The sequence below is a fragment of the Choloepus didactylus genome, chromosome 17, assembly GCF_015220235.1.
Source record: "Choloepus didactylus isolate mChoDid1 chromosome 17, mChoDid1.pri, whole genome shotgun sequence".
Taxonomy (NCBI): Eukaryota; Metazoa; Chordata; class Mammalia; order Pilosa; family Megalonychidae; genus Choloepus; species Choloepus didactylus.
In genome coordinates, this window is record NC_051323.1 from 43,625,616 (window position 1) to 43,646,565 (window position 20,950).

General features: G+C 35.0%; 1 protein-coding gene across 4 annotated transcripts in view; it reads right to left on the reverse strand.

Moving 5' to 3' along the window:
• Window positions 1-4,679: 4,679 nt before the first annotated feature.
• The window catches only part of FOXN2 (forkhead box N2), a 97,683-nt gene continuing 81,412 nt past the window's right edge, over window positions 4,680-20,950 (reverse strand). For all 4 annotated transcript variants that reach the window (XM_037807032.1, XM_037807035.1, XM_037807034.1 and 1 more), the window contains exons 4-6: window positions 14,527-14,591; window positions 10,303-10,371; window positions 4,680-9,170 (exon numbers count right to left, since the gene is read on the reverse strand). In XM_037807032.1, coding sequence (XP_037662960.1) covers window positions 8,647-9,170; window positions 10,303-10,371; window positions 14,527-14,591 — 658 coding nt within the window. In that variant the 3' untranslated portion in view covers window positions 4,680-8,646. The remainder of the gene's footprint in view (window positions 9,171-10,302; window positions 10,372-14,526; window positions 14,592-20,950) is intronic.

Genomic DNA, 20,950 nt, shown 5'->3' on the forward strand with positions numbered 1-20,950 from the left:
CTGTGGCTCCACACCCTCACCAGCATTTAGTAGTCAGTGTTTTGGATTTTAGCCATTTTAATAGGTGTGTAGTGATGTATCATTGTTGTGTTTTAATTTGCAATTTCCTAATGATATATGATGTTGAACATCTTTTCATATGCTTATTTGCCATCTGTATATCTCCTTTGGTGAGGTGTTTGTTCAAATCTTTTGCCAATTTTTAAACTGGCTTGTTTTTGTTATTGTTGAACATTTTAAGAGTTCTTTGTATAATATGGATACAAGATCTTTATCATATATGTGTTATGCAAAGATTTTCTCCAAGCCTGTGGCTTGTCCATTTATTCTTTTGTCTTTTGCAGATACATTTTTATTTTAATTAAGTCCAACTTGCCAACTTTTTCTTTAATGGATCATGCTTTTGGTGTTGTATCAAAAATCATTGCCAAATCTAAGGTCACCTAGATTTTCTGATACTTTCTAGAAATATTATCGTTTTGCATTTTACATATATGGAATTTTGTGGAAGGTGTATTTGTATTGTCTGTGCCTAGAGTCATTTTTCTTGCATGGATGTAGTTTTTCCAGCACCATTTGTTGAAAAAGACTATCCATTCTTCATTGAATTGCCTTTACTTTTTAATCAAAGATCAATTGACTACATTTGTATGGGTATATTTCTGAGCTACCTATTCTGTTCCACTGATTTATTTGTTTATTCTTTTACCAATACCATACTGTTTTGATTACTACAGCACACTGTAAGCTTTGAATCAGGTAGTGTCAATTCTCCAACTTTTTCTTCAATATTGTGTTGGCTATTCTGTATCTTTTACCTTTCCATATAAACTTTAGCATCAGTTTGTTGATATCCACAATGTAACTTGCTGGAATTTTTTATTGGGATTGCATTGAATCTATAGATCAAGTTGGGAAGCAATAACATCTTAACAATAGTGTATTCTTACCTATGAACATGGACTATTTATTAATTCAATTAAGAAATAGATATAGGGCTATTCAAATTTCTGTTTCTTCTTGATTCAGTTTGGGTGATTTGTCTTTTAAGGAATTTATTCATTTCATCTAAATAGTTGGATTTATTGGCATTAGTTTGTTCACAATATTTTATTATTTTTTAAATGTCTATAGAATCTGTCCTCATGTCCCATTTAATTCACTCCTGATTTTGGTAATTTGTATGTTTTTTTTTTTTCTTCTGTTAATAAATCGGCTAGGGGTATATAACTCATTGATCTTTTTAAATATGTTGTTTCATACATTTTGTCTAGTTTTGTAACTGCTTACAGAGGAGCTTAAATCCTCCATTATGCTACAAGTCAAAGTGTCAGGGTGATCTTTTTAACTGCATAATTACACCTTCAATGGCTTTCCTAGTTTTTTTTTTTTTTAATTCAGTTTTATTGAGATATATTCACATACCATGCAATCATCTATAGTATATAATCAATTGTTCATAGTACCATCATATAGTTGTGCTTCATCACCACAATCAATTTTTGAACATTTTCATTACTCCAAAAAAATAAAAATAAAAATAAAAAGTAAAAAAGAATATCTGAAACATCCTATTGCCTGCCCATCCTACCCTATTTTTCAATTAATTTGTGTCCCCATTTTTCTACTCATCTGTTCATACACTAGATAAAGGGAGTGTAAGCCACAAGGTTTTCACAATCACACAGCCACACCATGTAAGAGTTATACAATCATCTTGAAGAATCAAGGCTACTGGGTTGCAGTTCAACAGTTTCAGGTATTTCCTTCTAGTTATTCCAATACACTAAAACTACAAAGGGATATCTATACAGTGCATAAATTAACCTCCAGAATGACCTCTCAACTCCATTTGAAATCTCTCAGCCACTGAAACTTTCTTTCATTTCGCTTCCCCCTTTTGGTCAAGAAGACTTTCTCAATCCCACGATGCCGGGTCCAGGCTCATCCCCAGGAGTCATGTCCTGTGTTGCCAGGGAGATTTACACTCCTGGGAGTCAAGTCTCGCGTGGGGGGAGGGTGGTGAGTTTACCTACCAAGGGGCTTAGAGAGAGAGAGAAGCCACCTCTGAGCAACAAAAGAGGTTCTCTGGCGGTGACTTAGGCACAATTACAAGTAGGCTTAGCCTCTCCTTTGCAGCAGCAGGCTTCATAAAGGCAAGCCCCAAGATCATAAGGGCAAGCTTGGCCTATTAAATTGGTAGTCCTCAATGCTTGTGAGAATATCAGTAATACCCCAGGTGGGGAAGTTTTAATATTTCCACATTTTCCCCCAGTTCCTCAGGGGGGCCCTGCAAATACATTTTTATTCCCTGCCCAAATTACTTTGGGATGTATCAGGGTTTCACACTAACCTGTACAAACTCACCAAATCTCACTTCCTATTCTAAGTTCCATGTAATTATGGTATTTGAATAAACTCACTTCCTATTCTAAGTTCCGTGTAATTATGGTGTTTGAATAAACTGACCGTACAAGTTAAATTATTTAGTGTGCTACATAAAATATAGATCCTGCACCAAATAAACATCTCTTCCCTTGGTCTCATACAGAAGTTGAAGTTTTAAAAACAGTTAAAATCGTCCTTTATCCTTTGGCCTGATTTGCCTTAGTCCTAATAATATCTGCTTCATTCATATCTCTTATTGAAGTCTGAACTCTTTTTCAGCTTTTTTAACAGTTGCTGTGTGAGATAATTGCCATTCATAGCTGCTGAACTCTAGCTCTGAGTCTCAGGTGTCACAAAGATGCCCAAAGTTCCAGAGACTGACCAGGTTATACACAAAGAGCTCAGCATCTCAGAATTTAGAGATAACCATTACAACTTAGGAATAGATGTGACTGCTGTTAAGAGCTTACAATCTAAGGACCTTTACAGTAAGCCTTCCCCTGATAACCTGTGCTCTCAGATTCAATTCTCAGAGTTTGCACATCACAGGTAGTTCATATTAGTAAGGCATTATAATGTTTTTCTTTTTGTTTTGGCACATTTCACTCAAAAAGCTGTCCTCAAGATCCATTCACCTAGCTGTGTGTCTCACAGCTTCATTCCTTCTTGCAGCTGCTCTATATTCTATTGTATGCATACACCACAGTTCACCATTCAATGTACCCTTAGGCCACTCCATCCATTGCAAATCTTGCATACTGCCATCATAAACACGTGTGGAAATGTCTATTTGTGTCCCTGCTCTCAGTTCTTCTAAGTATATACCCAATAATGAGGTTGCAGGACCTTATGGCACCCACATTCTTAGCTTCTTGTGGAACCACCAGACTGTCCTCCAGATCGGTTGCACTATTCTACTTTCTTCCCTAGGTTCTTAAAATAAAAGCCCAAATCTTTAACTTGACTCAAATGGCAATGCAAGATCTGGCAACTGCCCTTTTTGCATCATAGCTACACTAGTTTTTTATTTAGTTCACCAAAAATCTCATGTTTTCTCCTTCCACAGGGATCTTAGTGAACACTATAACCCCTGCCCAGAACACTCTGCATACTTCCTTCCCAAGTTAACACCTCTGCTTCTTTCAGATCTCAGTTTAAATCAATGCAGAGTAGCCTTCCCTAAAACCTTGGATTAGATATGTTACATAGTCTCATAGTCCCCATATTATCTTTCATGGCAATTATCTTAATTTATAATAGCATATTTACATTTTTACAAGAGGGATTGTCTTTATTTGCTCCCTAAGGGGACACCGTATTTCTAACGTTTAAATCACAATGCTTGGGACTAGGCACTCAAACAGCTGAGTGAAAAGATGTTCAGTATATCAAGGGTGAGGAACTTTTCTCAACACTTCTCCAAATATAAAAGATTATAATAAGAATTTAGTTGCATTACAGAGTATTTTAACCTAGCTGTAGTCTCAACTCCTTTATCCTGGTGGACAGTAATTTCGCTTTAGCTTCTTAAGTCTCTCCTAAATTAACACTTTTTTTCTACAATCTTTCTCTTTTCTATCTAACTCCTCTTTATTAACCTTTCACAAGAATGACTCAATAGAAGTATTTATCTGAACCAAAATTTTGAGGTGAAGAAAACTATAATTGAAGCAAATACAACTTACATGAAAATTTTGTCACTTTCAGTTAAGGAGGGATTGTTGTTTATTCACTATATTCCAAGTTAAATAAGACTTTATAACTTTCTTTGAAGTTCACTGGAAAATGCTCCTACTTTTCAATCAACACAGTTGAAAACAGACTTTTGGAACACAAATATTCTTTAAATATAAGAATTGAATTATCTCTCTATGCAGAAATTAATGATTAATTTTCATGTGACAGCTTCAGGCTCAACTTGCATGGAGCATAATGACAATACTGGTGTTTTTAAGCTAAAAATCAAATTTTCATTCTTAAAGATATTCAACAATATTAAATACACATTTGTAGATTCTTTTTTTGCTAGTTTTACCTCTAGTTTTTGAAAATTAACTACTGTGGTAGATTGGATTATGTACCCCAGAAAAAAACATGTTCTTAATTTTAATCCATTTCCTGTAAGTGTGAATCCCTCCTATTAGATGGAAGTTCTATGAAGAGCGAGTTACATGGAGAAGCAGAAGCTGGAAACAAACAGAACCCAGAGGAGAAAGGAGAGGATACCACCATGTGACAGGAAAGCCAAAGAGCTATACCTCCCCAAAGAACAAAGAAATAGTACAGATATGTTATAAAACAAAGTTTATTCTGCAATATTTTATCATAATGAATTGCATCTCTTTGGTAAAAATAAATTGTATAAACATTTTAATAATCAGAGATTAGATACAAAACCTAAACATTTGTAAGTTGCTTTTAATATGAGCAAAAGACCGGCAACTGATAAGTGGTTCCCTCATGACTGGGAGTCATCTACTGGCAGTTACAAATCAAATTCAGGACAATTTTTATGCTACATCAGAAAGGAGGATAAGGAAACATTTTAATGACTCAAATATCTTGAGTTAGAAAGCATTCTTACACTTCCATTCAAAAATAAATAACAGTTACAATGAATTGGCAATTATACATTTTATACACTATATGATGGCAACATAATACTTTAAAAATTAAGCACTTAGTTTAATAAGAAATATACAATTTAAAAACAAAGGTTTGGCAATGGCACTGGCAGTTAGATGCAAAGAATGTGCTGTAAGAAAAAAATGGCAGGTGTAACATTAAAATACTCGACTTTGCCTTTCAATAAATATTTTGACATCATTAACACTGAAGTAAACTTCGTTTTAATCAAAGCTTACACATTTCGAACTAACAAAAAACCATAAAATATATGCAAACCAGAAAGCCTCAAAATTTCATAATTAAATGCTATGGTTTCCACAAAGGGTTGCTAAATTACTGCACTATTTAAGATGATAGTCTCTACAGCTTTGTGAAGTAGTCAATCTGTTGCTTAAATTGCTGAGAAAGGCCTCCTGCTTTACCAAGATACATACATTCCCTCAACACTTCTAAAGTTTTGAATTCGTGCTAACATATACTCAACTGACCCTCCAGCATAAACCCTTTGTGTAAAGCCTTAGAAAGCAGCAAAAGAAAAAAAAAAAAGTGTGTGTGTATATATACACACACACACACATATATACACACACATACACACTGAACTTTACTAGATACAAAGGATTCTAAATTAAGAGACATCATGCTGGCTATAAGGGGGACAAAAAGGCTCAAAGGTGGAAAAAAGGAGGTGGCTTACCAATAGTTAGCTTTTCCATGAATATAGGTTTTCATTTTCTGAATTTCAAAAGTAAAATAAAATATTAACTAATTTAGTAATATATTGCACAAATAAATTTCAAAAACATATGTTCAAAAACACTGATTCTATTCGGGATGTGACAGATGAAGATTAATTGTGCTGAATCAAATCTTTTACTAGGGATCTGTTACGAACTGGAATCAGTTGCTACACAATTTATATTATTTGATATAAGGCAAATTATAGGTTAACTCAAATCACAGTTTCAAAATCCCCATATAGGTAGCCTCTCTACGGTTTCCAAGTTGTTTTTATTACAGTAAAATTTGTTATTAATATATTATTGGAAATACAATTTCCAGTCTATTGGACTTGGAATGACTTTCCTTAATTGAGTGGTTATCAGCCATGTTTCTCAACACACCTGAGAAATGGGATCATAATCTTTATGGAAGTAATAGGAGGATAAAGATTGTGTAATTACAAAGGTTCTTCATCTTTGGAAGTATCTGTCTTGGTATATTAGCAAACAGGAAGTCAAGCACTGAATTGTGTGTAAGAATTAAGTATAAAATATTGTGTAGCTTCACCCTGTTAGCTTTTAGTGCACAAGTGTTTATCCTTCTTGTTACTGATGAAAGTAACTTAAATATTTTTATTTGTAATAAGAGTGCACAAAGAGGGAAAGAAAATCAAGAAATTTAAAGAGTAATCATTACTTATGTTAAGATAAAATAATTTTGAAATCCCTGTTACAGCTGGGAATGACTCTTCCCCGTCTTTATCTCAGATCATTCTCCTCTACTTCAAAAATTATCTAATAGACAGGAACCAGGGAGAATATTTGTGGTACAGAATTTCAATACAACAAAATAAACTGGAACCAGATCAATGAAACACTGTTACTAAGGTCTATCCAGGGGGTCATGGTAAAGAATTTTAAAATGTAGGTGGAAATATTGTTATTTAAATGATTTTTATAATCTATTTACTATTTATACTGTGATAAAAGCATTTATTGGTTTTATACTCACTACCTACAGTAAAATATGTTAACCTGGATTTGCAATTTCTTTGGGTAGTCGATGTGGCATATATGAAGAATAAAAAAATCCAAATACCTCATCCTCCTTGTTTAAGGACAATTTTTCATTATCAACAATTACTATACTTTAACAGCACCAACCCTATTATAATGTGGCTATCCAGGTCCAATTACAATTAACATGAAAACAGACAGAGAATACTGATGCTGTTATTCCTGGCTTGATGTCTTGTAAATTAAAAAAGATATTTTGTTTTTCATTTTACGGTTTTGTCCAAATAAAATTCAAGAGTAAAGTAGGAATTTTAGTTGCTATTAAAAAAATAAAAAAAAAAACAAGAAAATGCTTTTTAGTTGTAGAAACAGCTGAAAGCAGCAAACCAACATCATGAGCTGGATTCTGTGTGTGTGTGTGTGTGTGTGCGTGTGTGTGTGTGTACAGATATAGGAAATCACCAAAAGAAAACAAAGTTACTGACTATGAAACAGGGTGTAGCATGAGGTAAGACTTTAAGAAACTTGCTTCCATCACAGCAGAAAAATATAAAATTGTTTAGTTTTACTAATATTCCCTGTTCTTTCTAACTAATATAGTGAAACTATACAAATGAAATTATGAGAACATATTTTACACAAGTAGATTTGTCCAAATACTTAAAACACCTCAGTCAATGCACTTTTGAAACAGTAATATACAATCTTTTAACAAGGATTAATGGCACATATAGGTATTACACTATCTCCCCCCAAAATGCATTGCATATGATTTAATTTTATATGAATTTTGAACTCCATGAAGGTATTGTCTCTACAGTTTTGTTAAATCCATTGTAATTAGGTATACATACAAATTTAATTCACATAAAGCTTGGAGAGAAGTTTTTTTCCTAAATGAATTACTTTTATTTATGAGGACAAAAGTAATAAGCATTCAAAATGTTTATTTTAGATTATACTCCATTCCAAGAGTCTTAGAATGCAGTACATTTAACGAGCAAATGAAAGATTCTGTTACTGCAAAAATGAATTGTCAAAATGGGTGTTACTCCATAAATACACTCCATGGCTATCTCCTTTCACTGGACAGTTTCTACTGAACAATGACAGCCAGTGCCTAAAACGTAAAACAGTGGTTGTAAAGAACTTTGGGAAAGAACAAAGGGCCCCAATAAATGCTACGTAGTATCTGTGAAGTAAAAAAAATTCAAAGATAACATTGTAATAGGAATTGGAGTGGTCTTAGATAAAAATTACATCACAAATTGCATTTTCTAAATCGTAGAACTCTTTGTTGTATTCTTTATCTAAACCAAAAAGAACTTTCTGTACATCTAGGATTTTTTCCAACTTATACTGACTTTGTTCATGCCTCAACAAAAAAATAATTAAAATAAAAACTAAGACAAAATAAAAATCCGCATCTTATCTTACTGGATCACGTGTGTCAGGGGAGTATTTGAGAAAGATATCAGCAAAAATTTTAGCTGGATCACTGACTATCATTAATTACAGATTGGAAAAACAAAATGAAAAGACTTAAAGAGTTGCTAATTCTCACATTTTGACATTAATAAAAGAAAAGATTTTTCCTACAATTTTAAGACAGAGGCTGGGGATTTTCTTATATAAAAATTCCCAAATCTTGGAGACACTTATCACAAAAACTAGGCTTTTAGGACTTCACATCATATGTTTATGATTGGACATGATCCTAACAGCAACTATTTAATAAAAATAAAACAAAAATGTTTTGAAAGAAACAAGTAATTAGCACCCCTCCCCCACCCCCAAACTAAAGAAATCCATTATGGCTTTGATATCCCTTGTAAAGAATAATGTAGAAGAATATTGCCACACTTTAATAATTTCACACTAGAAAGTATTTCTATTTTTTTCGCTGCTTCAGATTTTGTGTCTTTGCAGTACTTATTAGAGAACCCAGACACGTACGAATTCCAGCAAGGTGGAGTAGAGATCCAGCTGCCTCTTTGAGCTCCTCATCAATTTCTTGACATGACTGTTTTCGCATCTTTTTGCCTGGCTGCCCTTTTTCAGAGGTATCTGCACAAGCCTGTGATACGTAGCCACTGTCTCCAAGAGGATCATCTTCGTAATCAACGTCTGTATCTTCTTCACTATGAAATCCTTCACTGCCATCACTTCCCACGTGGCTACTCTTTGGAATAAATTCATATACCTCATCCACAGAAGACAGGGAAGACACGCTAGACCTGGATGCGCAACGCTGTGCAGCCATGCTACTCGCACTGTAATTGTGATCTTCCTTTGGATCAATGCTGGTGGCTAAAGAATCACTATCTTGTAAATGCATAGCACTGGGATGATTAAATGCACTGCTATAACTCCTCTTTTTCTGCAGTGCTGTTTTAAGAGGAAGAGGCTTCTCACCTGTGGAAAATAAAACTTCCATCAATAGTCAAATGCATATAATTGCAAAAAAAGGCCATTTGAAACCACTATATCACCCCCAAGCTGAAAGTGCTTCAAAGTAGTCATATTTTGTAGGATTTTTCTTTTTATGTAGATCACACCATTCTGTAGGTATTAATCTGAAATCTTTTTAAACCATGTAACAGTATGTCTTGACCTTTTCATAGAAAATATGATTATTTAAAACTGCTGCACAGAAAGCCCCAGTATGAACATACGACTAGCTAACCATTTGCCTTTTATTTAGATTGTTCCCAATTTTTCACAAGTGCAAATAATGCTGTAATGAAAACTCATTTAGATGCCTTTTCTCACACACATGCAAAATATTTTTCTAACACAGATACCAAGAAGAATTGCTAAGCAAAAGATATATACTTTTAAAACTGCCCTCCAAAATGGTTGTATAATTTACACCCAAAGTATATGACAATACCTAGTTCCCACATTTAACACATTTTCGATCATTTTAATTTTTGATAATCTGATGGACAAAAAGATGGTATTTCAATATTGTTCTCACTTTGCATTTCCCTAATTACTAGAGAAGTTCTACATCTTTTCATATATGTATTGTCCATATATATTTCCTCTTCTGAGACCCACCAATTCATATTGTTTGCTGATTTTTATGTTGAACTGTTTTCTTGTTTCCCACTTGTAGGAGCCTTTTATTTATATACTGGAGGTTATCCTTTCTTTGACTGTTACATATGGTAAAAATATGTTCTCCCAATGTTTTGCTTGTGTTACTTTTGTTACTTTTGTTAAGGATGTTGGTTCTAAATATATTTTCCTATATTTTCTTATTTATAAGCTTTGATTCTTACTTTTAGCTCTTCAAACTTCTTTTCTAAATATGCTATTTATTTCTCAGATAATGTAAAAAGATGTCACAGCATTAACCTCATTCTCTTAATTGTTCACATAAATTAATGAAAATATAATAAATGGAAATTAAGTTCTTCAGGTGAAAACACAATTTAGTGGGAAAGAAGTAACTGCCTGTAATAAACCATTTTTTAATTTTGTTACATTTGAAAAGGCACTCATGGAAGTGAGTTTTAAAAATAAAAGCATGATTGCTTACATTCTAAAATTCCTTGTTCAATAGAAGTATTTAAAAGCATCATTGCAGTGGCAGCATCAATATCAGACTCTGAAAAGGGAAAAGAGTGGTAATATTAATGTTCTTTATAAAAGAGAAGGATAATATTAAGTATTTACATGCACCCAAAGATAACCAATTTTAAGACTTTGGTGTATATTTTTGGTCTTAAAAAAAAAAAAGAAAAACATATATTAAACAAAAATAGGATGATGTTATACACATTATTTAGCAATCTGCTTTTGCTCACTTAAAATTATGAAACAGTTTTGTGAACAGTTTTGTATAAAGGAGAATGGAGAGGTACTAGAGATGATAACAGTCCTCTGTATTCATAATGAAAATAAAACCTGAAACTACATTTCAATAAGGTTTGCCTTTAAACAGATTAAATTAGCTAAAACATAAAGTAAGGTATTACTACTTTTTAGCATTTTTACCTTGAACAATATCCTTATCTATATATCTCTGCAGTTATGAAGTACTGCATTAATCACACGCTAGCTACAGGAGATAAAAACATGTAACTGGTCAGTCCATGCTACATGAAATCTATAAATAGTAAATGAATAATTATTGTAGGTATATAATTTAGCCTTTAGTCATAATTACACATGAATCTACAAACAACTGCAGATGTCCATGATACTCATGAGGTCAAACATAATAAAGAATATTACATAATAAAAACAGGATTTAAAAGGCTGGAAAAATCAGCAGGTTCCACTCCAGATAAGGTTATTATCCTCTCATATCTACTTATATACTAATATTGAATGTTCTTCTCCATCTTGGTGACCTGTTAGTCCACAAAACTATAACCTATGAAAAGTAAAAAGGTGTAATCTAAAATGCAAGGAACAGTTAGAATGTTTATAAATTTTATATATAAAGGATGAATTTAAAACAAGACTCAGTTATGAAGCCTTCCCATCTCTATCTCAAAGTTAAACATTTTTATTAACCCAAAGTTTTCCATTTTATTGGCAATATCTAATTCTAAAGTTACGGTAGATTATAAAGCCATGAAGATACTGGCTTGGATTTTCTCCAACTTGAAGGTAAACTCTCTGAAGCCAGGAAATATTATTGTTATTGATATTAATAAACAGGTTTAAGTAAATCAGAAGATGGTTGCTATGAGAGGACACACAATACTATAAGCTCATATCCATCAAGTAAAATGTACCTCATGAAGTAAGAGTATCTACATTAATGTCTTACCAATTAGTCTATCAGTTTCTTTAGGGTAGGAAACATGTCTTATCTTTTATGTTAACATACTGCCTAGAACAATAGTGGGCACCTGATACATGTATACTGAATAAGCGTATTATACCTCTGCCCTCTTTTCCTTAGATTAAATTGATTATCACTGAATTAATAACATTGAGTACTTTCAGTGGGCCTGGCATGTTCTAAGCACTTGACTCGTATAAGCCTGACAACGTTCAAGGATGTAAGAATATTGCAGAAAACAAAATGGGAAAATCCCTAACATCTCAGAACATAAAGATCTAAACTAAAACACAGTATGTCAGAAACTGAAAAGTACTAGAGGCAAAAATTAAGCAGGATGGGAGACAGAGAGTGTTGGGGTGGTAGTTGCAATATTAAATACAGAAGCCAGGGAAGGCCTCACACAGAAGGTAATATTTGAGCAAAGACTTGAGGGGGGTTGAGAGAATGAAGTCATGTAGATATCTGAGGGAAGAACATTTTGGGCAGAAAGATCAACAAGTACAAAGGATTTGAATCAGTCAATGATGCCCCACATATTATAGCAAGAAACAATGACCTCTCCAATTCCTGTTTTTTAGTATGAAACCTGGGTGTAATTTGATAGAGTTCAATATTCTAAAACATTTTTGAAGAAAAAGTTATAGCTGCTAGCCCATGCAGTCTCTCTGTGTGAAGTGGAAAAAAGGTAACACTTCCTTCAAGTAAACGCTTCCCCATATTAGGGCACACAGCTTGGAAAATGGAGTGTGAGCCCACTCATGACCTCAGTCAGGTGTGTTTTAGGGCACAATTTGCATAGCATTATGCAAGGGACCTAACAGACTCTAGCTCTATGAAATATCTTTTTTTTAATGAAAAAGGTTTTACCTTGTTTCCAATTTTATTAAAAAAAAAAAAAAAAGGAAATGGTGCTACAGGAGAGAATATAACAATGAAATACACAATAAGGAGTCAATTAACAGAAAATGTATAATCTTATAAATCTTACAACTTTATAATCTGTAAATTCTTCTTATATATATATATAAAAAAGAGATATTGCTAACTTGACTTTAAGAATGAAGTTCGAAATAAACCCCAGAATTCACAAAGAAAATGTCATATGTCCAAAGAAACAAAAAGTTGAGTATATTTTCACTAATAACCTTCTCAAAATGTGCATATGAACTGAGCTGAAAGGATAAGGGTCAGAACTCCTTGAGGTAATAAAAAGATAAATGAATTTTAGCAATACCTAAGTGTAAAGAGAAACCACATTTAGCCATGCAGGTAATAGCAAAATGGGGACTTGCCTTATGTTAAGCAAGAACATTATTTGAAACAGACTCCCTGCTTGCCTAACTTCTTTGCAGTTCTCTCAAGCTTTCATATTCTTTCCTTCTTTTTATTTTTATAGACATCAACACACTATTTCTGAGACTCTGCTTTGTGTAGTTCCAAAAAGGCCAAAATGTCTCTGATATACAGAAAGACTTTTAGTCTGACAATTTCTATTTTTAAAGTTCATGAAAATATTTCTAGACTCCAAAGCAACAACCCTAGAAAAACTTACTTTAATAAGCCACTAATCTATGAGCAGTAGAGCAGTAGACCAGTACGAGCAGTAGAAAATCCTTAATTCAGATTTTTGATATGCTTTAGGAAAAAAGTCTACAAAATTCTAAAAGTCAGCTTATTGACTTTTTTGGTAACCACTTTCAAATATATATGTATTTCAGTACTGTTAATTACATTCTCAATGTTGCGCTACCATCACCACCATCCATTAACAAAAAGCTTCCATTATCCCAAATAGAAGCTCTGTACAATTAAATTATTAACTCTCCATTCCCCACCCCCACCCCAGCCCCTGGCAACCTATATTCTAGTTTCTGACTCTATGACTTTGCTTATTCTAATTATTTCGTATCAGTGAGAGCCATACAATATTTGTCCTTTTGTGTCTGGCTTACTTCACTAAACATGATGTCTTCAAGGTTCATCCAATGTTGTCACATGTATCAGAACTTCATTCCTTTTTATGGCTAAATAATATTCCATTGTGTATATATACCACATTTTGTTTATCTATATATTGGTCGATGGACACTTGAGTTGCTTCTGCCTTTTAGCAATTGGGAAAAATGCTGCTATGAACATTGGTGTGTTATTGACTTCTTAAGTTTAAATTCTTTACATTTACTCCATACAAGAAATAATCTGAACTACATATTCTAATCCAGGGGTTGGTAAATTTTTTCTGTAAACTGCTAGAGAGTAAATATTTTAAGCTTTCCAGGCCACGAGGCAAAACCAAGGATAGAATACACATAAGTCTCCAGTGCCACTACTTCATTTTGCTGTTATAAACGAATTGAACATGGTTATGTTCCAAAAAACCTTTATTTCTGGACACTGAAATATGAATTTCATTTAATTATTTTCACATGTCTTTGAAATATTATTCTCCTTTTAATTTTTCCCTCAACCATTTAAAATTGTAAAACCATCTTGGCTCATGGGTCTTAAAAAAATCAGGCTGCAGGCCAACTATGGCCTATGGGTAGCAGTTTGTCAACCCATATTCTAGTCTAAGACAGACTTGAAAAGGTAAATCTACTCATGATATTACTAAGAAATTAAAACCTATCAAAGTAAAATGAAAAACAAGAGGAGGGGGATATAAAACTACACATACTAACCGCCTGATATTTGGAGAAAAAAAAGTCTCTCTCTCTATGTATATGCATGCGTGCAAATGTTTGTACTCATGTATATAGCATTAAAAGGACCCAAAGTACTATATCAAATTCCACATATTAACAATTGACTAAACAGTGGCTTTTACTTTCTCTTTCATAAAATGCTTTTATTTTTCACAACTACAATGAACATTTGTTACTTTTATAATTAGAAAAAATTTCTTTAAAATCATGAATTTCAATCTGAGTTTTTATAATTTAAAATACTGATTTTTACACATACCTTTGAGGGTTCGCACTTGGTTCTGCTTTAGTACAGAATTTAAGTAGTGAGGTGATAAAGAGCCACTGAAAAATACAGAGAAAAGACAAATGTGCTTATAAAAATCTTTATTTTACTTTCTACAAAATTTATTCGCAAATACAGCTAATTTCTACAATAAAAAAACATTTTTACCTTGTTTTCTTTGCCAATACTACTAAGTTTAGGAGGAGTCTGCCAAAGCAGAAAAGGGCTTTAGAGTGGGAAAGATCTGAGATTAAATCATAACTATTTACAATGATCTTATGTAAAACGATTAATCATTTAGTTTCTTCATCTGTAAATTAGAAATAATTAAATCTCCCACAAAGGGTTGTTGTGATAGTTAAATAAGAATAGTGTATTTAAAATGCCTGGATCAAGAGACAATACATGATAGTTAATATCTGGTTTCAATGGGTGCTTAAGTTTGATGTGACATTAGTATAGCTGTTAGTACAAAAATAGAAAGCATTTATCAAAGCACATGCTTAAGGAACACTGTATGGTAATGACACCAAACAGATAAGTTCCTGATTTTATTAACAAATATTGATAGCAAGTTAAATTTCCATCCATGTTTATGGAAAAATAACAGCTGTTGCTTTTTTTTTCCTTTTTAATTACAAAAATTAAAACATTTTTGGGGAAAACTACTTCTCTTCTTTGGAATTTCTGAAAGTACAAAAAACTCGGCTTTGCTAACTAAATTAAAAGGCTATTTCTTATTCACAATTTTACATACCCCTTATCTCATTTTCTTTCTCAGACTTACAAATTATAACATGGCTCCCCACTATGTGGGATCAGACACCCAGGGGAGTGAATCTCCCTGGCAATGTGGAATATGACTCCCGGGGAGGAATGTAGACCTGGCATCGTGGGACGGAGAACATCTTCTTGACCAAAAGGGGGATGTGAAAGGAAATGAAATAAGCTTCAGTAGCAGAGAGATTCCAAAAGGAGCCGAGAGGTCACTCTGGTGGGCACTCTTACGCACACTTTAGACAACCCTTTTTAGGTTCTAAAGAATTGGGGTATCTGGTGGTGGATACCTGAAACTATCAAACTACAACCCAGAACCCATGAATCTCAAAGACAGTTGTATAAAAATGTAGCTTATGAGGGCTGACAATGGGATTGGGAAAGCCATAAGGACCACACTCCACTTTGTCTAGTTTATGGATGGATGAGTAGAAAAATAGGGGAAGGAAACAAACAGACAAAGGTACCCAGTGTTCTTTTTTACTTCAATTGCTCTTTTTCACTCTAATTATTATTCTTGTTATTTTTGTGTGTGTGCTGATGAAGGTGTCAGGGATTGATTTAGATGATGAATGTACAACTATGTAATGGTACTGTGAACAATCGAAAGTACGATTTGTTTTGTATGACTGCGTGGTATGTGAATATATCTCAATAAAATGAAGATTAAAAAAAAATTATAACATGGGATGGTTACACAAAGGCATGCCAGATGGAACTGTTATTTTGCAAAACAAAGAAGAGGAAAAAAACTTCATTTTCTATTAAGATAATGTTTTAAAGTCAAAGATTATAATCATTGTTTTATCTACCTTTTTTTAAACCACAAAATCACTTTTTTTGTTTTAGTCGTTTATTTGCCAAGCATTTTTTAAATTAAATTCAGTTTTATTGAGATATATTCACATACCACACAATCATCTATAGTGTACAATCAACTGTTCACAGTACCATCATATGGTTATGCATTCATCACCCCAATCTATTTTTGAATATTTTCCTTAAATCAGAATCAGAATCAGAATAAAAAATAAAAGTAAAAAAGAACACCCAAATCATCCCCCCATCCCACCCTATTTTTCATTTAGTTTTTGTCCCCATTTTCCTACTCACCCATTCATAACACTGGATAAAGGGAGTGCGATCTACAAGGTTTTCACAATCTCACTGTCACCCCTTGTAAGCTACATTGTTATATAATCATCTTCAAGAGTCAAGGCTACCGGGCTGGAGTTTGATAGTTTCAGGTGTTTACTTCCAGCTATTCAAATACATTAAACCCTAAAAAGTGTTATCTATATAGTGCGTAAGAATGTCCACCAGAGTGACCTCTTGACACGTGAAATCTCTCAGCCACACTGAAGCCTTATTTTGTTCCATTCTGCATCCCCCTTCTGGTCAAGAAGATGTTCTCAATCCCACAATGCTGGGTCCAGATTCATCCCCTGGAGTCATATCCTGCGTTGCCAGGGAGCTTTATACCCCTGGGAGTCAGGTCCCACATAGAGGGGAGGACAGTGAGATCACCTGCCAAAATGGCTTAGTTAGAGAGACAGGGCCATATCTGAGCAACAAAGAGGCACTCAGCGGGAGACTCTTAGGCACAATTATAAGCAGATTTAGCCTTTCCTTTGCAGCAACAAGCTTCATTAGGGCAAACCCCAAGACAGAGGGCTCAGCATACCAAGCTGTCAGTCTTCAATGTTTGTGAGAACATCAGCAGCAATGCAGGTGAGGAAGTCCAACACTTCTGCATTTCCCCCCAGCTCCTCAGGAGGGCCCTGCGTATATACTTTTATTCTCCTTCCAAATTACTTTGGGATGTGTTGCTATTTCATTCTACCCTATACAAACCTACCATATCTCACTTCCTACTCAAAGTTCCATGTAATTGTGGTGTTTGAACAAATTGTAGAAGTTATATTGCTTAGAAAATATAGATCCCACACCAAATACACTAATAGAGATGTTTAGTTGGTTCCATGCATTTTAAAAAATTTTATTTAAGTAGTAAAATCTACTAATCTTTTTTTAATGTATCAGGATTCTGAAAAACAGAAAATGTTACCCCATATTTAGATATTAAGGAATGCATCCATGTTTTGTTTTAGTGTCTGAATGGTTTCACTTTCAGATTTAGTGTTAGGGTTTGTTCTTTTTTGTTTTAATGCAATTTTATTGAGATATATTCACACACCATATAATCCATAGAGAGTATACAATCAGTGGCTCATAGTATCATCAAATAGTTGTGCATTCATCACAATTAATTTAGAACATTTTCATTATTCCTCTCAAAAAATTAAAAAACAAAACAAAAAAATAAAAAAGAACACCCAAAACATCCCATACCCCTTAACCTCGCCCCCATTATCTATATATATTTTTGTCTTTATTTTATTACTCATCTGCCCAAACAATGGATAAATTGAATGTCAGTCACGTGGTTTATACAGTCACCCCATAAAAGCTATATACTTAAACAATCTCATCAAGAATTGAGGCTACTGCATAAACAGTATCAGGTATTTCATTCTAGCTATTCTAACACTAGAAACTAAAAAGGAATAGCTATATAATGCATAAGAATAATCTCCAGAGTAACCTCTTCACTCTATTTGAAATCTCTAAGCCACTGAAACTTTATTTTGTTACATTTCTTTTCCCTCTTTTGACTCTCAAAACATCCCTGCATTTGAAGTCTATTTTATCTGAGATTAATATTGCTACACCTGCATTCTTTTGGCTGTAGCTTGCATGAAATATTTTTTTCCATCCTTTCACTTTCAGTTTCTTTGTGTCCCTGTGTCTAAGATGAGTCTCTTGTATGCAACATATTGATGGTTCATTTTTTTTGATCCATTCTGCGAATCTATATCTTTTAATTGGGGAGTTTAATCCATTTACATTCAACGTTATAACCGTGAAGGCATTTCTTGAATCAGCCCTCTTATCCTTTGGTTTATGTTTGTCATATTTTTCCCCTCTCTCTATTAATATCCTTTATTGTACCCATACCAAATCTCTTTAGTACTGAACCTTTCTCCAAGTCTCTCTGTCCTTTCTTTGTTTCTCTGTCTGTAGGGCTCCCTTTAGTATCTCCAGTAGGGCAGGTCTCTTGTTAGCAAATTCTCTCAGCATTTGTTTGTCTGTGAAAAATTTAAGCTCTCCCTCAAATTTGAAGGAGAGCTTTGCTGGATAAAGTATTCTTGGCTGGAAATTTTTCTCACTCAGAATTTTAAATATATCGTGCCACTGTCTTCTCGCCTCCATGGTGGCTGCTGAGTAGTCACTACTTAGTCTTATGCTGTTTCCTTTGTATGTGGTGAATTGCTTTTCTCTTGCTGCTTTCAGAACTTGCTCCTTCTCTTCTGTGTTTGACAGTGTGATCAGTATATGTCTCGGAGTGGGTTTATTTGGATTTACTGTATTTGGAGTTCGCTGAACATTTATGATTTGTGTTATTTATGTTGTTTAGAAGATTTGGGAAGTTTTCCCCAACAATTTCTTTGAATACTCTTCCTAGACCTTTACCGTTTTCTTCCCCTTCTGGGACACCAATGAGTCTTATATTCGGACGTTTCATATTATCTATCATATCCCTGAGGTCCATTTCGATTTTTTCAATTTTTTTCCCCATTCTTTCTTTTATGCTTTCATTTTCCATTCTGTCATCTTCCAGGTCACTGATTCGTTGTTCAACTTCCTCTAGTCTTGTACTATGAGTGTCCAGAATCTTTTTAATTTGGTCAACAGTTTCTTTAATTTCCATAAGATCATCCATTTTTTTATTTAGTCTTACAATGTCTTCTTTATGCTCTTCTAGGGTCTTCTTGATTTCCTTTGTATCCCATACTATGGTCTCATTGTTCATCTTTAGTTCTTTGAGTAGCTGCTCTAGGTGCTGTGTCTCTTCTGATCTTTTGTTTTGGGTGCTTGGGCTTGGGTTATCCATATCGTCTGGTTTTTTCATATGCTTTATAATTTTCTGTTGTTTTTGGCCTCGTGGCATTTGCTGAACTTGATAGGGTTCTTTTAGGGTTTGTAGACCTATTGAAGTCCTTATCTCTAATTTATCAGATCTACAGCTTCGTGGAGTACACTTTCTCTAACTAACCAGCAGGTGGCGTCCACGAGCCATCTGTTCTCCACAAGCCAGTTCTCCCCTGCTTAGCCTTTTTGGTGAGTGGGGGAGTGAGTCTTGTGGGGTCCAATTGGTGTACCAAGCTTGCGTGTGTAGTTGGTGTTGCCTGCCCTGTATATGGGGCGTGTTTCTGGGCAGTCAGGGAGGGGGGGTGGCCCTAACAATCAAATCTCCCTGGTGATCCTAGAGTTTTAAAGCTGCTGCAATAGTCTAATCCTTCAGTTCAGTCCTGCCACAGTTTGTCTCTGCCACTGACCCACAAGTCCTTGGTATTGGCGTATGGCTCCTGAGACTTGCAAGTGGGCCCCGCTTCCAGGCTGTGCACCCCGGGTCCTCTGTTGAGGGATGACTGTGCTATGTCACAGGTGAGTGCCGTCCCCCGAGGGCAGTTCTGGGCTGCTGGGCTGTGTAGGGAGGCTCCCAGTCTGCTGAAATGATGGCTGAATGGGGCTTTGTTAATTCACACTGCTCCACCTTCCCAACTCTGGGACAATCAGCTGAGGTTGCAGTGAAGGCTAATGTCCACGCCCAGTTTTGTGGTGTGTGCCTGTTATTTGAAGCACTTCCGTCACACTGGGTTGTCTGGGACAGCTCTGGGCTATGGGGCTGGTGATGGGCAGGAGTGCTTCCTGTCCACCAGGATGATGGCTGTGAGCGGACACCCCCCTTTTCTTGGGAAGTTGTGGTGTTTAGTGAATTTTCTCAGCCACTGGATTATTGCCTTTTGTCTCAGAGCTCTCTTAGTTCTGCTCTTGACTTGACCTGCCCAAATTGCAAGTCTTTGAAGCTTTCTGTATTGGGCTTCTTAGAGTAATTGTTTTAGAAACAGAAAAAAGGATTAAAAAAAAAAAGGGCCCTCCTCACAGATCTAATGGATTATTGAAATGCTAAGAGACAAAGCAACCAGGGCCATTAAGGAAAGGTCCACAGGGCAGAGAGATCAGCTTTTCTTTGGGATTTGCATATGACCCTCAGGGCCTGAGCTCTGCCCTTCCCCTTTCTATGTTCATCAGAACTCCAAAAATCTTCCGCTTTTATTTTGGAGTTTTTCGTGTTGTTTTGTCTATGCCTGTCTCCTCTCTGCTGGGCTGGCTGCTCTCAGATTCTCTGGTGTCTGGTCTCAGTCTATCTATGGTTGGAGTTTGGATCAGTAGAATGAGTTTCCAATAAGGGCTGCCACTGCAGTTCTCCCTTCTCCTTCCCGGAGCTGACAGCCCCTCCTCCCACATGAGTGTTGTATGAAGTATGCCCAAAGTCAGATTGCTCTGTGGTGTCCAGTCCACGCAGTTCCTGGCTTTCTACCTACTTTCCTGGAGGAGTAACTAAAACATACAGCTCACCAGTCCGCCATCTTGCCCCGCCTCCTCATCCCTCTTTTGATAAAGAAGGTATTCTCAATTCCAAGATGTCAGGGCCAGGCTCATCCCTGAGAGTCACGTCCCATGTTGTCAGGGAGATTTACACTCCTGGGAGTCATGTACCACAAAGTGGGGAGGG